This window comes from Falco punctatus (genome assembly GCF_963210335.1).
Source record: "Falco punctatus genome assembly, chromosome: 9".
NCBI lineage: Eukaryota > Metazoa > Chordata > Aves > Falconiformes > Falconidae > Falco > Falco punctatus.
The window spans coordinates 53706860-53730644 of NC_137589.1; the positions used below are offsets into that span (position 1 = coordinate 53706860).

Consider the following 23785-nt stretch of genomic DNA (forward strand, 5'->3'; position numbering starts at 1 on the left):
GAAAGCTGGCAGGACTTGTAAGAGTCCAGGAATTGGAGTAAAATGCAAGAAGACAGAACCAAGAAAGGGGAAGCTAACTGAAGTAAGAAAAGAAAGATTAATTTATCTCTTCAGGCTGCAGTACATTAATATTTTTTTTAATTGAAAAAGTTAGAATTTTATATTAAACTAAAAAGGCTTGCCTGGGATTTGTTGTCATGGTAATTATATGGAGCTATGCAATTGGCAGCTTTTTAATTGAATTTTACATGTTGGTAAATCTAGCTTTGAAGGGTATGCTTTTATAATCACAACATTCGGGATTAACAGTTCCCAAAATAAAGCAGTTCATGCAGAATTTCTCATGCCAGCGCTATAGTATTTTCCATCTTTTATTTTTAATCTAACATTTCCTTTCATTCCATTCTCTCAGGGCATTGTATATCCCTGCCCAATGTTACTAGCATTTCCAGTTAATACCTGTAAATTCTGTCTTGTCATTTTTGTGCTATTGTTATCTTCCTGGTGGGTGGATGGATCATGTATATATGAGAGAGAACTGCATACTTCCTCCCACACCAAGGCTCCTATTGTTCTCATGGTGCTCTCAACTCAGCAGAGAAAAAGTTTTAACAAATAATTCAGTTCTTTTTATAGAGGGGTTTGGTTGTTCATTCATTATTTCAATATATAATGTGGCCATGTATGGCTTTGACTAATACCAAAACAGTGCAGAAAGCAGATAGGCTGCAGCAGTGATTTCTCTTAATTACCTATAGATTAGGAAGGGAAATAGAAATTTATGGAATTACTATAGGAATGGAAAGGATGATCTAATGTGCTTCTGCTTAGGGTACATATAATTGCTGCTTTTCAAAGGTGATGGCGTTGAATATGAGAAAGCTTTACTTAACAGCTCAGCTTAATGCAAGGAACGTGGCATGGGCATCTGTAAAACGCAGACGTTGCCTGAGTAACGTGTATCGGCTCACTGGACAGTTTAGCTGGGTCAAAGCTGGATGGTTACTCAGATTAATGAGAGTTACTATTTGAGCGAGCAGTAAGTATTCTTACTGAGCGAGAACTTCCTTAGATCAGGCTATGTACGACCCTCTTATGTCAACAACTCTTGTGCTGCCCTCTTGGCCCATGAGAACAATTTAGGAGCCCTTTGTCCAGTCTCTTTAACCGTTTTGGTTTTGTCTTATTCAGAGCAAACATCAGAAGCACCAAGCCTTTGAAGCTGAGCTCCATGCCAACGCAGATCGGATCCGTGGAGTCATTGATATGGGGAACTCGCTGATTGAAAGAGGAGCATGTGCTGGCAGTGAGGATGCTGTGAAGGTAGGTATGACAAGTTTCAGAAGATGTGCTTAGTTTTTGCTTTGAGAAATGGTTAGGTAATTCAGGCATGAGTGTGTCCCTCAAAAGCTGATCTTGTTTTATAGAAACTTTTTTCTATTTCAGCTATGAAGTAGAAATCAGGGTAATCACTTCGCTTCATTCTCAAGGGTGGGAACTTTTCGAATCCCATGATTGGGATGTAAAAGTTATAATAAATTGGAGCTAGGCAGCATGAAATAGTGACTGTCTAATTTACATGTGTGGAATCAAGAGCCAAACTTGCACTGTATTCTGGTTTTGCATTTATCAGAACTTAGGGGTTTAGGTTGTAGCATTTATCTTTTCCATTTTACAACAGGCACGCCTAGCAGCCCTGGCTGACCAGTGGCAATTCCTGGTACAGAAATCAGCAGAGAAGAGTCAGAAACTGAAAGAAGCTAATAAGCAACAGAATTTCAATACTGGAATCAAAGACTTTGATTTCTGGCTTTCAGAGGTAACGGAGCTTGGGATTATTTACTTGCAGGACTTGTTTTTCTGATTTTTTTTTATTCCCTTCGCTGATGTTAGACCTTGTGGAGCACAGTCCACCTTTGAGCAAGTCTAGATTTATTTGGAATAAATGTTTATCATGACTGAAAATCTTGTGGATGTTTTCATGTTGTTATTTATAAATAATCAAGTAAGCAGAAGCATATTTGCACAGAATGTGGTAGGAATTAAACGGGTGAGGAGGCAAAGGTTTATCCACACTGTAAAAAACTGAGAAGAGAACTAATTGGCATGGTTTTAAAAAGACATTAAAATTTCAAGGTGTTTGTGAAAACACAACTTGTTCTCCATCCCGGTTTTCCTTCCCCACCTCCAGGTGGAGGCTTTGTTGGCATCTGAAGATTATGGGAAGGACTTGGCATCAGTTAACAACCTTCTGAAAAAACACCAGTTACTGGAAGCTGATATATCTGCTCATGAGGTATTGCTTTCTCTTTTAGTTTTGGAAGGTAAATTACTGTAATCGGCAAATGCACTTCAATATGTGCTGTAGTCAGATACTCGTTGAAACATGTTTTCTCATTAGAACTGTGAATGCTGCACAGCCGTCAGGTAATGATTTTTATACTGACATAACAAACGCAAAAATGAGATCAGAGCAGTTCATGCACTTTTTCACCCACGTTTCCAGGATCGTCTGAAGGACCTGAACAGTCAGGCTGACAGTTTGATGACCAGCAGTGCTTTCGATACGTCCCAAGTGAAGGATAAGCGTGAGACCATTAATGGACGCTTTCAGAGGATTAAGAGTATGGCAGCTGCCCGCCGCGCAAAGCTGAATGAGTCCCACCGTTTGCATCAGTTTTTCCGAGATATGGATGATGAGGAGTCCTGGATCAAGTGTGTATTTTGGAGGTTCTAGGCTCTGGCATGGGGGCATGTGCTTACTGCCAGCTTGCTAACAGCATTCATGGTCTGTAGTATGGTTTTATAACCTGCCTTTTCCACAAGGGTGTGTCTCTACAAGAAATCACCTTTGCTCCTCATTCGAGGAGAGCTGTATTCAGAATGGCTTCAGCACTAGTTTGGGTGCAGCTTCTTATCTGCAGTTTCCTTTGGTCAAACCCCAGGAAGGAAAGCTCTGTACTGGTAAAAGTAATGCTGTTTAGAGCTGGGCCAGATGACTGAAATTTGACTCCAGTCTTTTTGGGAAAGCCCCTACTAAAAATTCAAACCTTACTTTTTCAGTTTGAAGTACTTCTGTAGTTCTAGCCAGGTGTAGTAATTAATCAAACGCTCTTTCCATATTGGTATTAGTGTTATCTTGGGGGGAAGGAAGTGAGCCTGATAGAAACCATTCAAATTACAGAACTTTATTTTGTCATGCTTGTAAAATCAAAAAATAAAATTGGACAACAGCAGGTAAGCTTTACAAAAAATATCTGTTTTCTTAGAAAGTACAGAGAGACTCTATTCTTCAGAGAGAAACAACAGGCTCTCTGTCACCTTCTTTCTTTCCGTCTCGTGTTACCCCTGAATGTGCTGCCAGGAGCCAGCTGCTGTTCTCTGATAACTCACGTACACAATTTTTTACATCCAGGTTTTTTGCGCTATGCAGAACATTTCCTTACCTGCAGTCGTGGGTTTTTTTCTTTCATCAGGTTTGACCTATATAAGTTATTTTCAGATTTTATCTTTATTCTGTCTTGAATTTAGAGAGAAGAAACTGTTGGTCAGCTCAGAGGACTATGGCAGAGACCTAACCGGTGTGCAGAACCTCAGGAAAAAACACAAGCGTTTAGAAGCAGAATTAGCTGCCCATGAACCTGCGATCCAGGTAAACGCCTCTCTCCTTGACAGATGTCTTTACAAGGCAGCATCTTTCTTGCTTGTGGCAAACATGGAAGCCAGTAAGAGGCTTGCTGGAATCCAGACAACGTGGAGAGCAAGTGATGTTCCATTAACTCTGTTTCTCTGCTTTGCAGGGTGTTCTAGACACTGGTAAGAAGCTTTCAGATGATAACACAATTGGAAAGGAGGAGATACAACAGAGACTGGCTCAGTTTGTGGATCACTGGAAAGAGTTAAAACAGTTGGCAGCTGCTAGGTATGTGAGATGGTTTTGTAAAATTCAATATTAATTAAAACAGCAACATGGATTCATAATGACTGGATTTACTGAATTTTAGGGGTTTAGGGTATGGGTCATTAGTAGTTTGATGTAATAGCCCATATTGCTGCTGACAGACTCGGACTATTGAGAAGACTTTCAGTGATAATGTTCCTCAATAGAAACATGAGTCTTTTTTTGAGGTATGCTGTGTTTAGCCTTTTCTTGCACCAGTTGGAAACCACAGACTTGAAATTAACTGGCTTTAATCCACTGCCAGGATGTTTTTCTGAATAGAAGCTGTTGGGGGGAAAAAAACGTTCATTTTAGTCCTTCAATAGCTGCAGACTTTGTGGCCTAGTGAGTTTCTAGAGCTGTAGATGCTGCAGTCTGCTACTGGAGAAGCAAAGTGTGAATGATTGTGTGTTCAGGGTTCAGTCTCTGTACGTTCACATGTTTTCTGCTGTTGCAATTTGTTTTTACATCTTGCGTTTAAAAGCCATGGGAGCAACACGGTGAGTAATTTTACCTTTGTTTCCCGATTCAGGGGTCAGCGTCTAGAGGAGTCTCTGGAGTACCAGCAGTTCGTAGCAAATGTTGAGGAAGAAGAAGCTTGGATCAATGAGAAAATGACATTGGTAGCCAGCGAGGATTATGGGGACACACTTGCTGCTATCCAGGTACGCAGAAAGTTGTCAGCTCATTGTTGGTCCTGTTGTGTTGTTGTTGGTTAGAGCTCAACAAACCTTTTCTTTAACTGTCTTTCCAACTTAGAGGTTATTGTCAGTTCCTTTTGAAGGCCCACACTGTAAAAAGCGTGCATTCATTTTATAAAAGCATCCCAATTACGTTGTTTCTTGTAGAAATGACTTGCAATTTGGTGTAGCTTTGCATCTCTTGACCTCTGATGGGCAGTCCTGGTTAAATCGACTAGCTGAAGTTAGGCTGGAAATCAGTATCAGTCTCCTTTTGTCCACAGAAGAGCAGCAAGTTGCGCTAACCAGCTAATCTTTGTCAGAAAAAGTTTTTAGTAGCTGATTTATAACAAGAAATGGTTTTTTTAATTACTATTTTTAGTAAGCGGTGAGAATTTATTTTAAGAACTGACTGTCTCGTATTTGCAGGGCTTGCTGAAAAAGCATGAGGCATTCGAGACAGATTTTACTGTCCACAAAGACAGAGTGAATGATGTTTGTGCTAATGGACAGGATCTCATTAAAAAGGTGAGTGTAAACTGGTAAAGAAAAACCTTCAAAGGCTACCCAGGGCGTTTTCATGTCAAAGTAGACCTGCTCTTCTCTGAGGACTGATTTGTCATGTTTTTGAAAAGGGCGCTTACTTGTTTTCTTCAGCTGCATAAGCTGTTAGTGTTAACTGCTTTCAAAGCTGTTTCTTGGACAGAATCTTTCAGTTTAAGACCGTGCTCTGTCACCAACTTATTGGATGCCTCGGACGACCTTAACATCCTATGGTATGTGGGTCGTTTGATTTTTTTTTTATTTTTTTTCTCCTGTCATGTAGAACAATCACCACGAGGAGAACATTACTGCCAAGATGAAGGGCCTCAGAGGCAAGGTGTCAGATCTGGAGAAAGCAGCAGCTCAGAGGAAAGCCAAATTGGATGAGAACTCCGCCTTCCTCCAGTTCAACTGGAAAGCAGATGTAGTGGAGTCATGGATAGGTATGTTCTATACTGGAGCACAGTACACACAGGAACTGAAATGCTCCTCATTCCAAGAGATCTCAAATAGCTTCTCGCTTGCTGTTTTAACGAGCAGACCTAAACCCAAAGTTATCAGTAGTGCTGTACCTGATTTATGCTTTTGAGGTAACCTGATTGGGAATAGAGGGAATGTTTGAGATGGAGACATGACATTTTTCCTAAATTTGTACCATTTTCCAGGTGAGAAGGAAAACAGTCTGAAGACAGATGATTATGGACGCGACCTCTCATCTGTGCAAACACTGCTCACCAAACAGGTTAGTGCTGATGCTGCTTCCACCCCATAAGTGACAGAGAGAACAGGTGAACTCTCGTACAGTACACAAGAATCTAGTACTTGTGTGTGAAATACATGCAGGATATTGGAATGGTTAAATAAATGTAAAATCTGCAATATTTTGTTCTCCTTTTAATGTTTCAGGAGACTTTTGATGCTGGACTTCAGGCTTTCCAGCAGGAGGGAATTGCAAACATCACTGCTCTGAAAGACCAGCTACTAGCAGCCAAACATATCCAATCAAAGGCCATTGAGGCTCGGCATGCTTCCTTGATGAAACGCTGGAATCAGCTACTTGCTAATTCTGCTGCCAGGAAAAAGAAACTCTTGGAGGCTCAGGAGCATTTCAGGAAGGTGAGTGGCCAGCCGTGGGGCTACAAAAATCCAGTTGTTCTCTTTGAAAAAAACCCATACGATGCTTGCAGTTTCTGTAGCTTTTTCATTTGCAGCTAATGATTGTGGAGATCCTGGAGACCTGTTGTAAGAATTTTTGAGATGCTTGCAAGAAATAAGGAATAAAGGCAAACTGTCACTGATGCGTGTTAATTCCAGATCAGCTCTATAGAATATTTGCTTTAGTGCAAAACTGAACAATTGGATTGTTTTATTTTTTCAAGGTTGAGGATCTGTTCCTGACTTTTGCAAAGAAGGCGTCTGCCTTCAACAGTTGGTTTGAGAATGCTGAAGAGGACCTGACAGATCCTGTGCGCTGTAACTCACTGGAAGAAATCAAAGCACTGAGAGAAGCTCATGATGCTTTCCGTTCTTCGCTTAGTTCTGCCCAAGCTGACTTCAACCAGCTGGCAGAGCTTGATCGCCAGATCAAGAGCTTCCGTGTAGCCTCCAACCCATATACTTGGTTTACTATGGAGGCTCTTGAAGAAACCTGGAGGAATCTGCAGAAAATTATCAAGGCAAGTCAGAGGGAGAAAGGCTCTTTTCATAGTTTGCAACCTTTCAAGTCTTCCCTGCAAGTTGTCCTCCAAGATAATTGGTGCAAGAGTTTGTCGTTATGCTACAGATGGAAATATTCTCAAAATTTGTAAGCAAAGTAAAATTCCCGTTAGTTATAAACTTGTGCTATTGTCAGTTGTTTTCATGGTCTTCTGCCTGCGATGTTTCAAAAAACAGAGCACGTGTGCCTCTTCCTAGTTGTAAAATAAGTTTACCATCCATGCTGTGCACTAAAGTAGCTGCTGGTCCAGTTCCACTTCTCAAAGATTTAAGTAGCAATGTTCTGTGATGTCATCTTAGATGATTTTGTCGATAGCCAGGACAGTCTTTGAGCACCCAGTCTTGTTTTGAGCTTCAGAACTGCACTGGTATGCAGCTCTCAGTTTTTGCTTTTTATTACAGGATGAGGGCAATCACGTCATTTCTCTGTTTGAAATTACTTCTGTTCATTTCTCAGGAACGTGAATTGGAGCTGCAGAAGGAACAGCGAAGGCAGGAAGAAAATGACAAATTGCGCCAGGAATTTGCTCAGCATGCCAATGCTTTCCATCAGTGGATTCAGGAGACCAGGTACAGTTCATCTTCCCCAGGTGCCGCCCTTAGAGAACTCCTCAGCCAGTATTTGTATCCATCCTACATCTCTTTGGTCTGTCTGTGCTGTAAGTGTCTCCTGCTGAAAAACAGCTTTTCAGGACTGACTTGTTTCCTGCAGCTGGGATTTGAGGGGAGGCCCTGTTAGCCACAGGGAAGAGGAAAGCCCTGAAACACAAGATTTTAAAAAATGTTTCTGCTTATGAATTAATTTTCTTACAGTAATGCCAGTTATCCAGGACTTCACTGTTCTCCAGTTATTCCCGAACTAGCCTGCAGCACAGTTGGCAGTGGGGGGTGGGGCAAATATCTCGAAGCAGACTGAGCAAAGGGCCAGTGGCATTTCTGTTAATGCTCCTTTTGTGTTGAGTAGTATATTAGAAATCTCACTAGAATTTCAATAGAGAAAGAAGCTGTGAGAAAAAGCTTAAAACCACTTTGTAATCGCTTACCCAGGGTGCTGTCTAATAATATCCTTACCTAGGGAGAGGGAGTAAGGAACTGTATTAGAAATAACAAATCTCAAGGTTGAGAACTGCATTGAACTGAAGCGTGTGTTTCTAGAAAGCAGAGGTAGCCACGCTTAGACAGTGCTGTTAGCCAGCTCTGATGCACTCTGGTTGTGGTTCAGAGGAGGCAAGTTCTGTTTTCAAGTAATCCTCTGATTCTCTGTCTCTGTGTGTTTACGAATAGTTCTGTATGTGTCTTCATGAAATAATGAAATACAAATACAATTTTTAACTTTTTTATGTTTGCTTCCCACCCAAATCTCTGTCCCTCTCTTACTGTCTTGTCTCTGTCCTGCTGCCTGATGTTTGGATCTTCACGTTCTACAGGACTTACCTCCTAGATGGGTTAGTATTGAATTTTATATCTTAAAAATTTGGTGGTGTGTTCTGCTCTGTCTGTGTGTTTTCTTGTCATTACATTGCTTGTGAAAGCTGCGCTGAAACCCCTTTTATTTGAAAAGAGCAACCTGTGGCTGAGGTGCAGACAGAGGAAACAAGATTTTGGAGTAGATTAAATATAAACCAGTAGAAACAACCATTTCCTAGTCAAAAGCAGAAGAAACTATTAGTGGGTGAAATTACTGGCATACCATGGAATTCCTAACTTCTGTTCTTGCTTTCTCTGAGGGCGTGCACAAGAAAAGGCTCTTAATTTGATGAGATATGTGAGAACATAGAATAGTCTGCCTGTGGAAAACAGATGATGTTCCTAGTTTTCCAGCATTCAGAAACTTACTTAGTGAAATAACCTTTTCCATTATAACTGTTCTCAGAACAATTGAAGCTCCAAAGTATTGACCAGTTTCGGTAAGAAGGGAAGATTGCTGTGAAGAGGCTTTATACTGAAATTATGTATCTTAAAACTCTGTAGTACGCCAGTATGAACTGCCAGGTTTTTTTAATCTGTCGCATAACCATGCCACACAAAGATTATATTCTTGATAGGAGAAAACAAACCCTTCCAACGCTGAACCCACGGACTTGCTTGGCTTTGCAGGCAGTTTGATGCCTGTGGTTTTAAGTCCACTTTGTGTCCACGGGAATTGTTCCCCATGAGGATGCATGCTGGTCATTTGTCAAGGCGTGGAAAGGAAATCGTAAGATTTTTGAATGTCTTCAGACTGCCAAACCCACTAAGAGTGTGTCTGTCCATTTAAATTTTTTCAGTATTAAAAGTCTGCAGCACAGTGGAAGCTTTGTAATACGACAGAGAATGCTGACTGATAGCATGTGGGGCTGGTGTGGAGGCTGTGTCAGCCCCATGCGCAGTGCTGGAGAGGAGGCAGGGGCCTCTCTCATAAAGAGAGAAGGCTTTTCATAATAAAAGGGTGGAATCTTCGCAGATAACTGTGCTTCTTATTTGCTCTGTAATGATCACAGTGTCTTGTGTTCTGCTGTTTCTGCCAGATAAAAATGATTTGCCCCATTTTTGTTGTACAGTTTAATGGAACAGAGCAGATTTTCCTGGAACGGATGCTGGATTCTCTGCTCCTTTGTAACGTAGTGTTGTAGATTAGTTCTGGTATCCCAAGAACGAGTGGACAGAAAGGAGCCATTTACTAAAAGATGTAGGGTCAGAGTTCAAGATCACCACACCAAGCTCTTTTGTTGAACAAATTCTGCTGATATGCCAGGCAGAGTTTGTCCTTAATTCTGCGTGAATATATTAAACCTGCAGATTTAGTTCAAAGAAGCACTGGCTGTGCTTAGCCTCCCTTGGCAAGAGGGAAGGCAGAGCTTCGGTGCAGTTTCAAGGTAGGAGTTGCCATGCGTACACCTTGCCTTCCAGTGTGCCGTAGCCGTCTGCGCGCGCCCGGCACGGCCTGGAGGAGGTTTTCTTTGGGGAGGAGAGAAAGCAGAATTTGGGAGTTTGGGAAGAAGAATGCCTTTAAAGAATCTGTAGATGAGTTAACTGCAACACTTCGATTTGTCCCTTAGTAAGACGCACTTTTTTGTGATTTGCGGTTGTATGTGCAACCAGCATTAGGGAAATATTCTTTCATTAAGTACTTGGTTGTGTTTGCTGCGAGGTGGTGCTGGCTTGAAGTGTGGCTCCTCTGCAGTGGCTGTGTTTCAGTATGTTCTTTCCTCTGTTCTTTCTTCCTTCCTTTTTGGAATTTACTTGGTTTCTTTTCTTTGACTAGCATAGCATATCGTCGTGTCATTCGTGTCTATCAGTATGAAGTTGGGGATGATCTGTCTGGAAGGTTTTTTCCTCTTATTTTCTTACCTCACTTTGGTTTTCAAATGCACTGTTTAATTCCAAGGCTCGCTTGCCTTCCAACTAACTTTCACGGCTTAGAGATGCTTGGAGGTTTGTTTCCCTGTTGACTCTTTCCATGGTTGGTTCCCAGCTTCCTGCTCAGGGTTCTGGGTGTGCGCTTCATCTCTTTAGACCTGCATTGAACCTGAGCCTTAACCCGGTGGTGAGAAACACCCAAATGTTTGGTGCATTTTCATTGCTACAGAGTGATTCAGCACGTGAAATCCCCTTCTCGAGAAGCTCAAAAGTAGGTAGGAGGAGAGATTGCAGTAGGGATGAAAACCTGGTTTTACTGACTTAGACAGCAGCGACTTTAAGTTTTAGGAATTCAAATACCAGCGAGTCAGAGGTGAGGGCAGCGCACTGCACAGCGCCCTGGCTGTCCATGCACAGGTCGTGCAGGATGAACTCTCACCGTACACACTGCAAGGACGGAGATTCTTAAATGCTGCTGCCTAAAGGTTGCGTAGGATCTTGGCGGGGGGGGTGGGTGGCAGCATCCAGAGACTTCCCGTAGCTAGTGCATATGAAGTAGATCTTGGAGACCTCCGCCACAGTGGTGATCTTCATATGCTGGGGCAGGGGCTGCAGAGCACCCAGAAGCTCAGTGTGGAGTCAGGCTGAGGGCAGGGGCTGCACCTGCTTCTTGGGGTGCAGCACGGGAGAGGGGGTGGGCAAGGCCAGCCAGCCCCTGCTGCGTAGGAGGGGTCTGTAGTTTTCTGCAGTGATTATGCCATGTTAAGATTACTTTTAAATCAAACCAGTAGTTTACGACACCTTTTTTCCCTGTTTTATCCCCATGTAACACACCTCAGTAGAGCTCCTGTGCCTTAATGGGCAAATAACAGCCCATCTCCAGTGAATCACTTGTAGCTCACGTGTGCGTGTGTGTGCTGGGCACGGTGGGGTGGGGTGGGACTGCACTAAGTTTCTAATTTCATTAGGTTCAGTAAAGCGGGTGCTTTGGATCTGGCATGAAGTGTGGCTGCTGATCATGTTGCCTTTCAAACGGGGCTAGAAATTAACTATATAAAGAAAAAAGAATCAAACAAGATGTACATCTGTCAGTTTGAAACAGGATGAGTCAGAATAAATAAACCACAAAGCCAGTGTTTAAATATCTGCAGGAGAATAATGCTGCTGTAAGGACTCGTAATTTCAAGGAAGGACTGTTAATTTCAAGCCCCACCTGCCATTTTTTATGGGATAAGTGCATTTTCTCACTGTGATTCTGTGTTTAGGTCTTGTATGGTGGAGGAATCGGGAACGCTGGAATCGCAGTTGGAAGCTACTAAAGTAAGCAACGCTTGCCTATCGCTAAAACACCTTTCCCAACCAATTACGTGGGAACACAGGGTGGGAATGGAAATGCATGTAATTATATGGTAAAATCTTAATTGATTTTACACATTTTGAGTACTGAAGAGACCTTTGGGATTATCTGTTTACATATCTGGTGTCTACTTACATCACAAGCCGTTAAACAACACTGCTGTGGTTTTTGTGGGGTTTTTTTAGGACGAGCGGGGTAGGGCAGAGAGGATACAATATTTTCAGCACACCTCTTAATAAGAGGGGGTTTTGTCTCGAGAACTGGTTTGCCAGCCCTGTCGGTTTCCAGTACTGTGCATGAAGAGGAACATTGTTTTGGATACTATTTCACAAATCCTAGTGTATGTATATTTAATCCCAGCAGCAGAAGAAGAGTATAACCCTTCCTCCACCCCCCAGCCTGGGTTCTAACTTTTTAAGGCAGGGGTCCTCAAACTACGGCCCGCGGGCAGGATACGGCCCCCCAGGGTCCTCAATCCGGCCCCTGGTATTTACAGACACCCCCACTGGGCGCTGAGGGGGGGGGAAACCAAGCAGCCGCAGATGACTGCCTGCCACTGCATCCGCGCCGGCCCCCAGGTTAAAAAGTCTGAGGACCCCTGTTTTAAGGGGTTGTGGGTTTTTTTGCTGCTCCTTGATTTTCTCCTCTTGACTCCCTCCTAACAGCGCAAGCACCAGGAGATCCGAGCTATGAGGAGCCAGCTGAAGAAGATAGAGGACCTTGGAGCAGCCATGGAAGAGGCACTTATCTTGGACAACAAATACACAGAACACAGCACCGTGGGGCTGGCACAGCAGTGGGACCAGCTTGACCAGCTGGGGATGAGAATGCAGCACAACCTGGAACAGCAGATTCAAGCTCGGTACTGCCTAGCCCACGCGCCGCACAAAGCCTGTCTGTCTGGGCGGGGAGAAAAGATAGGAGACGCGTGTGGCTGTGTCTAAAGGCAAACCTTGCTCAGTCCATGCTAATGCCTGTCTCCTGTGCTCCGAGTAACGGATGTAGTGAGCTTGTAAATCCACCTCCTGCCTCGCTCAGAGGATGAAATTGACAGTTCTGGAAACGGTTCCTGTTAGCCATTAAGCAGTGACGAGATCTTAGAGGAATCGATGAATTCTGTTGGACTGTGGTGATGTAATGTGTCGTTCGCTCGTTTGTCCTCACCTTCGGAGGCAGACGCTGGCTGGGAGCAGAGGGGCGGCAGCAGAGCTCTGCAGTGCAGGGGGGCTGTTCACTAGCTTTGCTGCTTCCTTTTCAGAAACACCACTGGAGTGACCGAGGAGGCCCTGAAGGAGTTCAGCATGATGTTCAAGTGAGTCACAAGGAAAGCATGCCAGAGGAATGCTTGTGAGATATTTCTGGCACGTGGATGGCTCCTGTTCATGGATTCTCCGGCCGATCTGTTTGTAGCTCCTTTGCTGTCTGCGCCATTTTGTGCCGAGCTGCTCTGATCTCTGCCAGATGGCAAGAGCCTCCCGAGACACGCGCTGCCGGCCGGGTGCAGCTGCAGCGTGCGAGCCTCCCCAGGGCACGCTCCCGGCTTGTGGGCACAGCGGTGTAGGAACGGGGAGTGCCAGTGGCCTCCAGCTGAGAACAGCCATTTTTTGGATGCTTTTTAAGCGAAGTAAAGAATTTGTGCTTACTTTTTATGTTAGATAGAACTATTTATCGATTCAAGCTCACTTGTCCAGAACGGTGGGCTAGTAATAATCTGTTCTGGTTTTCAGCCAGCTTTGTAGCTTTTGATTCTCAACAACCGACACCTAAAAACATTGGCTTTGGGTTTATGTTTATAGGCACTTTGACAAGGACAAATCTGGACGACTTAATCACCAGGAGTTTAAGTCTTGCTTGCGCTCTCTCGGCTATGACCTGCCTATGGTTGAGGAAGGAGAGCCGGACCCAGAGTTTGAGTCTATTCTTGACACGGTGGATCCCAACAGGTACAGGGGGGTGGCTCTTTTTGCACTGGACAGTATTGTATCGGCGTCCTTTGGGGAGCTGGCTGGAGGGTCTCTCCCAGCCAGAGAGCTGTGCTGGCTTCTGTAGGGGAGAGGCTAGGGTTGTTTGCACAACAATAGATGTAAAAGAATCTTTATGAAGGCAAGACTGACATTCATGAAGATTAAATTCACTGAAGAAAATGATCTGGTGTTGAGAATCTCCCGCATTTAACTTTTCTGGGAGGAGTGGAAGTCTTAAGCCCCTCTCAGGAGGGTCCTGAGGCACAGGCAGTGCTGTGCTCTGGGTGTGAGTGGCTGGCAGTGCTCACACGCTGTGTTTCACTGGCAGGGATGGACACGTCTCGCTGCAGGAGTACATGGCATTCATGATCAGCAGGGAAACGGAGAACGTGAAATCCAGCGAGGAGATAGAGAGCGCTTTCCGCGCCCTCAGCTCGGAGGGGAAGCCCTATGTGACCAAGGAGGAGCTCTACCAGGTAGGCAGTGGTTGTGGCCTGCCAGGGAGGAGCGGACGGCGGCTTTTTGTTTACAGGTTGTTAACAAAGACCAGCGCTAATTGCTTGGAGGTTCAAGTCACTGCGGCCGAGTCAGTCCTGAACCTGCCAGGGTATCCTCTGCAGCAAAGGTGGAGGTGACGGTGACAGCCCTGCCCGGTTGCTTTCTTGGCCCTATAGAGGAAAAGCTTTAACTGCCAAAGAACTGCTCGGGCTGAGTAAAACCAGAGCTGCTGAAAGGCCTGGGATGGGGGGAGTGCGCTCACTGTGTCTGTCCTCAGAAACCGATGCTTTCCTTTCGTCCTTTGGGAGACCAGAGGGAGAAGTTTCTCCAGCGATTCAAAGGCGAAACTTAACCCTGAGCTTAGCCAGTACAGACACCTCCTCCCTCTCGCTGCCCCGCCAAGGCAGCAAGTTTTGCCTGTCTGAATCCCAGAGCTGGCAGACACGTGCAGAGGTTGCACTGCTGCTGCGTGCCCGTGACCCGTTCTGCCTCCCATTCCACGGGAGGACTCGGGTGAGACCTTCCAGCCCTTAACCACACAGTGCACACAGCCAGCGCCTTCCCCTGCTGGGTGTAGTTCTGCTGCTCTGGCTCCTGCCCCGAGCCGTGTGCCCCTGAGAAGGGGGGGTGGCGTGTAAGTGCCCCGGCTGCAGCCTCCCCGTCCCCGTCCCCACCGCCGCGCTGTCTCTGTCTTTCAGAACCTGACCCGGGAACAGGCCGATTACTGCATTTCTCACATGAAGCCCTACATGGATGGCAAGGGCAGAGAACTTCCTTCTGCCTACGACTACATAGAATTTACACGTTCACTCTTTGTGAACTGATCTCAAACACTAGTACCAAAAGATGCAAAGAACATGCTCCTGTTTGCTGACTGTAGCTCTGCATGTCTCTCTCTCCCTCTCTCTCTCTCTCTCTCTGTGCTCTACAATAATCAATGTTACTTGATGATGTAACCTTAAACTGCTTAGCTTAAAACTCTTAGGGAAAACAAACATGTTGCAGTGTGCTTCAATAAAAGTTACTGGTCGAACCACATCATCTTGCGTTTAATGGCTAAATGCAAATGGAACTGTTGTGCGGATGAAACTCCAGCCGTCGGAGCTGGGTGTTTCAAGAGCAGTGACAAGCTTCATGCAGCTGGTTGTGCTGCTGCCTCAGTCCGTGAGCTGGCTGGCCAGCTGCTCCAGGCGACTCTGCTCCCTGGGTCCCGGCTCGGTGAGGTCAGAGCTGAGCTGCCAGACTTTGACGGTACCGGTGGCATCCCCTGCCGCCAGGAGCTGCGTTTGCTTGATGTTAAATTCCAAGCAGTACACCGGGCATTCCCCCTGCTTTATGGAAAGGGTGGGCTTCTGCAAGCTCTTCTCAAAGTCCCACAGGTGCACATCTCCTGTAAAACAGAAACATTTGTCGCAGGTGGTGGCAGCGGGTTTTGTATTTAACAGCTGACGGTATCTGCTTAGCCTGGCACTTGAGTTGTTCTTTCTAACCCACTTCCCCGTCCCTCTGGTGGTGTCCGGGCTGTGACAGATGACATCCCTGCAAGACAGCGTGGATTTATTCTGCTGTCAGGCACCTGAAACCAGCTTGCCAAATGCTGTGAAATCTCCATTCCTTAACTCAAAAAGAAAAAGCTCTTGTTTTAAACCATTGGCTCTAGAAGTAAATGTTGAAACCAAGGAAGCTGGAAATGAGTTTGAGCCGCAGTAATCCTGCCACGCTACATACCCATGAATGGCTGTGGCAACAGAAGCAAAGGCGTCATCAAAAGTGAGAAATAACCATGACCAAAGTTGTCTTGCTAGTTAGAAATTACTCTGTTACACTAATTACGCAGTACAAACAATGGTCGCTGCTCTCAGCTTGCAGGAAGTGCTAATCGGCACAATCGGCCCGTACTAATTAATACCCAGCGTAATCTTAATTTTATGTCTAAGAATAGGCACCTGCAGTTACTTGCCTTCCCCAGATGCAGCTGCAAAGACCAGTGGCCGAACCGGAGACCAGCGTACGCAGAAGAGGTATTTCTTTGATAACTGCAGGGAAAGGAGGGGTTGTGCCTGCAGCATGGAGTGGAGGTGAACTTGTCCGTCAGTCCCGCAGCTCAGGAAGAGGTTCCTGGGGGAGGGAGGAAGCAGGAAACAACGAGGTTTGCTTTATTGCTAAAGACGGAGAGCTAAGCTGGGTGAAGGAGCGTGACCTCAGGTAATGTTCCTGCTTTGCAAAGGTCCGAACGTGTTGCCTAGAGCAGCGGTTTCCAGGCTGTACCCGGGAGCGTGCTCTGCAGGGGCACAGCTTTGTTACTGCCCTCAATTAAGTTTAATGAGGGCTTGTGCTGTCGGCTGAGGGTTGCTGTGGGTTGCGGGCCAGGGATGCCTGAGAACTGCTGATCTAGAGACGGGCATTGTTAGAGTTGTGTTTGTCTCATGCAAATTAAACACAAACCTGGGCTGTCAGCATGTTCCACAGAAACATGGCGTGGGGCCTCTCCCACGGGAGGTGGGTAAACGGGCAGGGATGGGAGCTGCCGATCGGAATTCGGGCAGCTACCGGGAGGATTCTGATGGGCTGAGCACTTGAGCGCTGATAAATGAATGACTCTTTAAAGGCCTTGTCCTTAAATTGCTCTTCAGCATTAAGGCCCAGGATGACCTAAGGCAGGGGCTAACATTCTGTGCCAGCCCGAGTGCAGGTGCGTTGCGCCCACACACAGCCATTCGAGTGGGTGGCTTCACCAGAGCTGACGGACGTTGTTTCCCCTGTGACGGGAAGTCACACGATCAAGTCCCCGATGCCAGGTGACCCCTTTTCTGTACCCACGTGCGCCTGGGGGCCAAGTTGGAAAACGCACGTTTAGAGCCAGGCGATAATTGTGTCCAACCAACGTGCAGCGCTGGTGCCAAGTGACAGCACTTGCCTGTGGAAGGGTGAGCAGCTCACGGAGTACACTGGCCCCCCGTGCGGGGAGAAGGCGAGCTCCGCCGGCGCCCTGAGCGGGACAGAACCGCCTGCCCGATGGAGAGCCAGCGCCTCTGCTGCCATGGAGCACTTCAGCGAGTAGCCGCCTTCCACACCGACGACGAACATGCGGGGATCAAAGTGTGAGAAAGAGAGCGAGGTCACACCCACGGCCACCTCTCCCCGGGCAAACTGGGAGAAAAAGAGACAAGGTGGTTGTGGGAGGCGGAGGCTCCGCGGGCAGGCACATGTGGTTGGAGCCGCCCGAACCGGCCTGCCAGGGCCCCAGCGAGCTGCCTGCCCCACTGGCGACGTCTGTAGCGCTGCTCAGCCGTGAACCTCTGCAGCACCCTCCCACGAGGGGATGCACACAAGCGAGTATTACGACAAGCAAGTTCTCCTCTCCATCCTACCAGCTTCTCCTTAGAGCGTGGCAAAACCTCGGCCGTTGCCAGCCTTCCAAGGAGCGATTTCAATACGGGAAAGGGGATGGGGGTTAGTGTGTATGTTCAAAAGGGCTTTTCCTGGCCGTTCCCAGGTGGAAGGCGAGCTCTGCCACGTGGGCTCCAGAGTTAAGAGCATTTTTGTCCAATTGTCCCCCTTTGAACTGCTGAACTCACCTTCTTCAGCCGAGTGCTGCGAGGGATCTGCTGAGCCACCACGGCAAACCCTTCAGCCAGGGCCAGCCGACCATCCCGCTCCTCCCTCCACACCAGGATCCTTCCGTCCGTCGACACGCTCAGCAGCCGGGAACGCTCTCCGTGCTTGGCGCCAGATATCCAGTTAACCTGTCCCAAACGCCACGAGCTCATGATGGGGGCGGTCACAGCTGCCCAGCCCTCGCCTGGCAGCTGGTGGTCCCCGAGGGTGAGCTGGGCACCAGCCCGGCTGCTGCTGGGGGCTGGCACGCGGCCGTAGGTGCCAGGAGAGAAGCACGTTCAGGGGTTCGGGGCTGAATCCTGTGCTGCAGCTTCTGTAGTTCACCTGCCGCCGCTTCCGAGATGTATTTATAAGTGCTGCCACCCGGGTAGAAACAGCAGCATTTTCCTGACTGCCAGCTGAGAAAATAGAGATTGCCCAGAGTCACGGGACCCCCGAAGGACACAACCACGAGGAAGCCAGGCTGTATGGCATGTTTAAAGCACATGGCTTTAAGCTTCCAGCTAAGGACCCGTGACACCTTGCTACTAACGTTTTTAAGCCACTACAAGTATTGTTGGCTGCACCCACATCAGTAAACAGTTACAGCAGGAGAACGGGCCTACTCCTCATTTATCCTGAACAGCAAGAACTTACAGGGTGAGTGCCGAGTTCAGCAAATGCCTGTTCAGTAGCTAGATTTGGGGACAAATAGCCAACTAAAAGAGAACATCACTGCTGAAACGTAGCAGCCGGTCTGTGGACAGGCACTGAAGGGGTGAAGCAGAGGAGTGGCAACGCTGCCTCCCCAGCCCTGCCTGCTGTAGGTGCTCTGTTACCTGATACACTGGGTCCGTGTGAGTGTCATCTGTCATCCCGGTCCTCCAGATCACAGCATCTTCTGTTCTGCTGGTATCCCACACCAGCAGCTCCCCACTGAAAAGGCCACCTGGAAGGACAAAGGTGAAACACCTAAGGTCTAGCAGCTTGGAACAAAGGCACAAATGAAGCTATGGTGGAAACGGGCCAGCCAGCTCCAAAGGACTGGCAGCTTCACACGGGGCACTGTTAGCTCTGGTGTAACAGAACGTAGTACTACCCAAACGAGCACGCTCTTCCCACATACAGCCAGGGCTGAATTTCCTCCTACCATCTCCCGGAGGAGATGGCATAAAGGCAGATGTCACTGAAAAAGCAGCAAGTCCCAGTTCAGAAGCAACAGTGCACTTATCAGTGTTGCTGTTGTTCCTCAGTTTAAGGAGCCACAACACCATTGCTTCTGCAAGAAATCTTAGGCTGAGCTGAGAGAGAGAAACACAATGATCCCAGCTGAAGGAAATAAGGGTACATTACAGATAGGGTCTAAAATAAGAGCAAGCTACCAGCTATCAGTGATGGCTGGGACGGGTGGAAAGCCAGGCACATGACAGAACTGGGAACATCCAGCACTAGGTCAGGGCGCTGCGGATTCAACCCTCTTCTGTCCAGATTCCAGGTGCAAACGTAGGATTTTTCTGTGCTCCAGTCCCCACCATCCAACCTGAGGAAGAGAAAGCTGTGTCTTGCCTTGTCTGTTCTGCAGAGAATCCCAGTCTAGCAGTGCTCTGGTGTGCCCCGTTGCACATTTAAACATCCTGCTTTGTGGCTTGATGGAAAACTGAGGTGAAGGGATCACGAGGTGATGAAACCTCTCTGTGGGCTACTATATACAGAGTACAGTGCCAGCCTGCTTAGAGAACAAAGTGCCAGTAAGTAAATCTCAGACACGATTCGCTATTCCAAGGCCTACCAGCCACACAAATAAAGGGAACAATCTAAAGGGCGCATAAAGTTGCCATGAGTACTTGGGAATGAAAATCTAAAGAGACCAAATTGCTGCCAAGTTGCAAACTGGCTGAGTTGCAAACCACGTGTCCTCTAAGCAAGCACTCAGAGATCCAGGGTCTGAGAATAACGGTGAGGCAGTATCTTACCTGGAGGGCTGGAAGGGGCTGGAAAGCCTTACTGGGTCTTGCTTGGCCTGAGACATGCAGCACGGTTTGAGGGCGAGGCATGTCCACAGGAACAGAGAACATTCTCCACAACCACCCAGACGGTGTTGATGACCCTGCCCAAACCACACACCCCAGCTGCAGAGATTTCAGTCCAGTCCTGTGCCCGCCATTCTGGTTTGCCACATGTGGATCATGAGTTATTACACCAGGGTGCTAACAGACCCTGCCACTCTACTGCCTTTGTTAATTCTACCTGTTTCACTCATCACACGCTTACCAAAATGTTAACTGTCTTCTGTCCCTAGCACCACACTGACCAATGTGATGTCCCACCTTGCTACAAGGAGACGATATGGAGGACAGAGATCTACAGAACAGTCAGTGGTCGGGACAGGAAGCAATGATTTTGATCCTGACTTCTACTGCCTTTATTTGATGCTTGTAATTCTTTTATTGGAAGAGATATGATCGAATAAAAGGAGCAACTTTTCATCCAATGGGTAGTTCATCCGTGAAACTCCTTATTAAGGGATGTTGTAGACACTAAAAGCTTACACAGATTCACAGAGACTATGTAAAAGTTCATGGAAGGGAATTCCACCCAGGGTAACCACCGAGACAGAAACCACATTCTAATCTGAAAACAACTGTAGACTGGGAGAGCAGAAGGAGCAAGTAACATACAGGTTTGTCCTGTTTGACTCTTCCCTATGCATTCACTCATGGATACTCTTTTTGCTGGGGCATTTAAGTTAAGGAAATGGTAGCAGAAAGAAAAAAGAATAAGGGCAGCAGTGGGGCACAGAAGAGCCTGCTATAGACATTCACTGGATTAGATGAATGTTTTGTCCAACCCTCACTTCAGAAATCTTTACAGGTTTGTTAGACAAACGTGTCCGTGGCACCAGGCACAGGCATGAATGAGTGCCACGTTCATCTGGGGTGCTAAGAGACCACACTAAAACAACACAACCTTAGAGAAGGCAAGCATGTACTTCCAAACCTCACCTACATATCTTTGCAAAGGCATTTGCTCTTTACGTTTTCTTTCCAAATCAAATCTACCTAGAAACAGTAAGAGCACATGCATCCACCTTCAGGGCAGGGGGGAAGGCAGAAGAAATAAAAGCCGTAATTTAAGACTGCCCTGAGATTTTGTTTCTTTGAATATGAATTATTTAACTTGCATAAAGGTGTATATATATATATATAGTTTATTACTGCAGAGAAAGTGAACTTATCTAAAGCTCAGGTCAGTCTGAGATATCACATCAACCTCAGCTGCACTCTCAATCCATTCAGATACTCACCGGCCATATGAACATGCAACAACGGATCCAGTTGCGTTCCATGAGACGCTGGTAACCTGTAGGTTTTGATCCTGAGCCTCCGGGTATGACAACGTATGCAAACACAACACCTGGAAGAGATCAAATTCAGGCACTGAAGCAATCTCTGAACACAGAGAAACGGGACCTGTGCACACCCCTGCAATGTGATCATACGGTTACAGCGCTGGCTTCCCCTCTGTCCAAGTAGCACGTAGATCTACATGGAAAAGTTGTTGAATTCCTACTGGGAATAAAACCCCACAACACATGACTCTACCAAACCCACCGTTGCTCATAACTACCTCCCACAGACTGCACACTTCAGGGGCTGCACAACAACTCTGGAAGGCCGTGCCGTAAGGATTTACAACAGCCCCCCAGGTATGAGTCTAGCGCTCATTAAGCTTCCCAAGGAATGGCTTGAAAACAACAGTACCAACATGTACTGATGGACACAAATTGCTTCTACTCTCGAGTCCTGTACATTAAACAAACACAACCCAAGCAGGAAGAGCTCCCAAATCGCTGACTGCAACCGTTCCTAGACATCTGCTAGTCTGGCACTCTAAAGGGGCTGCTGGAGGCTGAAGATAAACCTACACTGCAGGCTGCCTTCTCACAAAGCTACTGCAACAGTCGCTAGCAGGAAGAACAGTTTTACCAAGCAAGGCCTGGCCACAAGCAAGGGAGGAAGCCAGGGAAAACCACCAACTAGTAATGGCCAATTATTAGAAACTGGCAAGAAAAATCACAGCAGTAAGAAACAGAACTAACGAGTTAAGAGCCACTGCAACCAGCTCTGCTTGGGCAATGACAAGGATCTGTATTCTGTCAACTTACTGTTTCATTCTGATCTGTCCAGTTCACTTCAAAGCCATCAAAGGCACGGCTTTTCCAGTTTTTATTTAGCTCTTTGATAACAGCATCCTCCACGCTCTGAAGGAATGACAGAAGGCTGGTGTAATCTACTTGGACTTCTTGCTGGAAGTCTTGGACAGCATCTTTACTTTGATCAGTCTGCACACTGGCATCTTGGCTAGTATGAGATTGTGCTGCAGTTTCTACCGTTGAAACCTTCCCAGTCTGGCAGCTTTTCTAGTAAAAGAAGACAGGCAAGACTGTCTTAATAATCCAAACAGACCAAAAAAAACCCCAAAACCCAAAAAAACAGTGCTGTACAAAATATTCAAAGCACTTCCCCTTGCTGGCATTTCATAGAGACATTCAAGCACACCGGCACACCTCTGGCTACTGGTTAGAAGCGGGGTGCCTCTGCCAGTGCCAGGCAATGCACCCGTGACCTTGGCGTGCCCCAGCGTTGCCAGCTGCTGCCAGGGCCCGAACCAGCGAGTGCTGCGCAGGGCCCGGCCCCGCTCCCCGCGGGGAAGGCCGGGCCCGGTCCGGCCCGAGCAGGGAGCTGCGGGGGGTCGCCGCCGAGCGGAGGGGACACGCCGGGGCACGGCCGCGCCTTCAGCGGGGGCGGGGGGGGGAGGGGCGGCCCCCGTGGCTCTGGCGCCTGCGGCCCAGCCAGGCCGGAGGCCGAGGCCGCCCGGGGTCTCTCACCGCCTGGCAGCGCGCGCTCCGGTCGCTCCTCCACAGCGACTGCACGTCGGCGCCGGGCGCCGTCCCGTCCGCGAACATGGCGGCGAGCGGGGCCGCGGCCCGAGACGCTCCCGCCGCCCGCTCCGCGGTCCCCATGGCAACGGCCGAGGCGCTGCGAGATGACGTCACCGCGAGCGACGCGGCCGCTGGCACGCGGGCGGTAAACCGAGGCGGGCGGGGCCATGTTGGGGAAGGGCACGGGGGGCTCGCGCCGGGCGGGCGGCGGCTCCGCACGGGAGGGGGGTGCGGGCCGGCCCCCGCCCCGGCCGGCACCTTTGCTGGCGCCGTAGGTCCGGCCGGGGCTTCTGCTCCCCCCTCGGCCGCCCCCGCCGCTGGCCGCAGGGGCTGGAGGGCGCGGGGCCGCCAGCAGTTAAGATGGCGCCGGGAGGCGGGTGGGGGGCGACAAAGCCGAGCTGGGGCCTGCGGCGGGAGGCGTGGGCCGGGCGCGTCGTGGGGGAGACGGTGTCTGAGGAGGCACGCGGCGTTCGACGGCGCGAGTTGGGCCCCTGAGGGCGGGGGCGGGGGGACCCGGCCCGGCTCCCCACAGCCGCCCGGGCAGCGCGGCAGGCCGCACGCCGCCGAACCGGGCAGCGGACCCGCCCCAGGCGGGTCGTCGTCGCTGACCGGTGCGGCAGCGCTTGCGGGGCTTGTTCTAATTGTGGCTCCGCTGGAGCAACGCGGAGCGTCCCTGCGGTTGCGGGGCGCGGCCCGTGTGCGGGAACCGGGGTGCGGGGCGCGGCGCGTGGGCCCCGCGTGCCGGCTCCCCGGGAAGCGAAGCCACGGGCAGCTGCGGGACGAGACTCCCGGCGGCGGGCGGCCGGGAGCCGCGCAGGGAGCCTTGCGGCCCTCGTGCGGCCAGCGGAGCCGCAGCAGCAACGGGCTCGGTGACCCCGCCCGCCGGGACCCCGCCCGGCGCACCGGCGGGGCAGGCTGAGGGTCCTTCTGGCCCGCGCGCCCCGACAGAGCAGCCCGGGTGCCAAGCCGAGCTCCGGGGGCGGCTGGGCGGCGGCCGTGTCGGACCCCTTCGGGTGCCGGGACACCCTGGCCGCTGCCAGCCCCCTGCGGCTGCGGGCCGGCCCCGGCCCACCTGGCTTTCGGTCGCCGCCGTGGGGCCCGCAACAGTGGCACTAGTGAGACCGACCGCTGGCTTGGCCAAGCAGGGTATCTTCGTATGTCCTTTTTTTGTGGTACAGCTCATCTTGTTTCAGGTCGAGTGTCAGGAGG

At 48.6% G+C, this 23785-nt stretch overlaps 2 protein-coding genes and 1 long non-coding RNA gene across 11 annotated transcripts in view; 2 read left to right on the plus strand and 1 right to left on the minus strand.

The window, feature by feature from the left end:
• Positions 1 to 15075, plus strand: part of SPTAN1 (spectrin alpha, non-erythrocytic 1) — a 53448-nt gene extending 38373 nt beyond the window's left edge. For 7 of the 8 annotated variants that reach the window (XM_080402578.1, XM_080402577.1, XM_080402574.1 and 4 more), the window contains 20 exons: positions 1192 to 1323; positions 1682 to 1819; positions 2192 to 2296; positions 2507 to 2715; positions 3532 to 3652; positions 3801 to 3922; positions 4473 to 4605; positions 5050 to 5148; positions 5447 to 5606; positions 5829 to 5905; positions 6070 to 6279; positions 6543 to 6839; positions 7337 to 7449; positions 8307 to 8324; positions 11484 to 11538; positions 12241 to 12437; positions 12834 to 12887; positions 13372 to 13518; positions 13868 to 14015; positions 14736 to 15075. In XM_080402578.1, the coding sequence (XP_080258704.1) occupies positions 1192 to 1323; positions 1682 to 1819; positions 2192 to 2296; positions 2507 to 2715; positions 3532 to 3652; positions 3801 to 3922; positions 4473 to 4605; positions 5050 to 5148; positions 5447 to 5606; positions 5829 to 5905; positions 6070 to 6279; positions 6543 to 6839; positions 7337 to 7449; positions 8307 to 8324; positions 11484 to 11538; positions 12241 to 12437; positions 12834 to 12887; positions 13372 to 13518; positions 13868 to 14015; positions 14736 to 14861 (2661 nt within the window). In that variant the 3' untranslated portion in view covers positions 14862 to 15075. The remainder of the gene's footprint in view (positions 1 to 1191; positions 1324 to 1681; positions 1820 to 2191; positions 2297 to 2506; positions 2716 to 3531; positions 3653 to 3800; positions 3923 to 4472; positions 4606 to 5049; positions 5149 to 5446; positions 5607 to 5828; positions 5906 to 6069; positions 6280 to 6542; positions 6840 to 7336; positions 7450 to 8306; positions 8325 to 11483; positions 11539 to 12240; positions 12438 to 12833; positions 12888 to 13371; positions 13519 to 13867; positions 14016 to 14735) is intronic. The other variant, XM_080402576.1, reaches the window with a different exon arrangement.
• DYNC2I2 (dynein 2 intermediate chain 2) lies at positions 15068 to 23750 on the minus strand. 2 transcript variants are annotated; one of them, XM_080402623.1, is made up of 9 exons: positions 22523 to 23750; positions 21800 to 22054; positions 20939 to 21048; positions 19017 to 19174; positions 18474 to 18583; positions 17616 to 17783; positions 16955 to 17187; positions 15998 to 16155; positions 15068 to 15427 (listed from the first exon to the last, which is right to left on the minus strand). In XM_080402623.1, exons 1-9 carry the CDS (start codon positions 22655 to 22657, stop codon positions 15195 to 15197), a joined length of 1560 nt encoding a protein of 519 aa, XP_080258749.1. In that variant the 5' UTR covers positions 22658 to 23750; the 3' UTR covers positions 15068 to 15194. The 2 variants fall into 2 exon arrangements, with proteins under 2 accessions (XP_080258749.1, XP_080258750.1); XM_080402624.1 differs by having other exon boundaries at positions 15292 to 15427; positions 15984 to 16155.
• Positions 19172 to 20120, plus strand: LOC308069781. The gene is made up of 2 exons (XR_013930511.1): positions 19172 to 19382; positions 19934 to 20120. It is a non-coding gene; the product is annotated as an uncharacterized lncRNA (long non-coding RNA).
• Positions 23751 to 23785: the final 35 nt, after the last annotated feature.

Excerpts from the sequence above, each read along its gene's own strand:
- DYNC2I2 (XM_080402623.1), bottom strand. The coding sequence starts at position 22,657 with ATGGGGACCGCGGAGCGGGCGGCGGGAGCGTCTCGGGCCGCGGCCCCG. Across the intron at positions 22,055-22,522 it reads GGAGCGCGCGCTGCCAGGCG|AAAAGCTGCCAGACTGGGAA; the intron begins GTGAGAGACCCC and ends TTCTTTTACTAG. Across the intron at positions 17,784-18,473 it reads ACACGGACCCAGTGTATCAG|GTTAACTGGATATCTGGCGC; the intron begins GTAACAGAGCAC and ends CGTTTGGGACAG.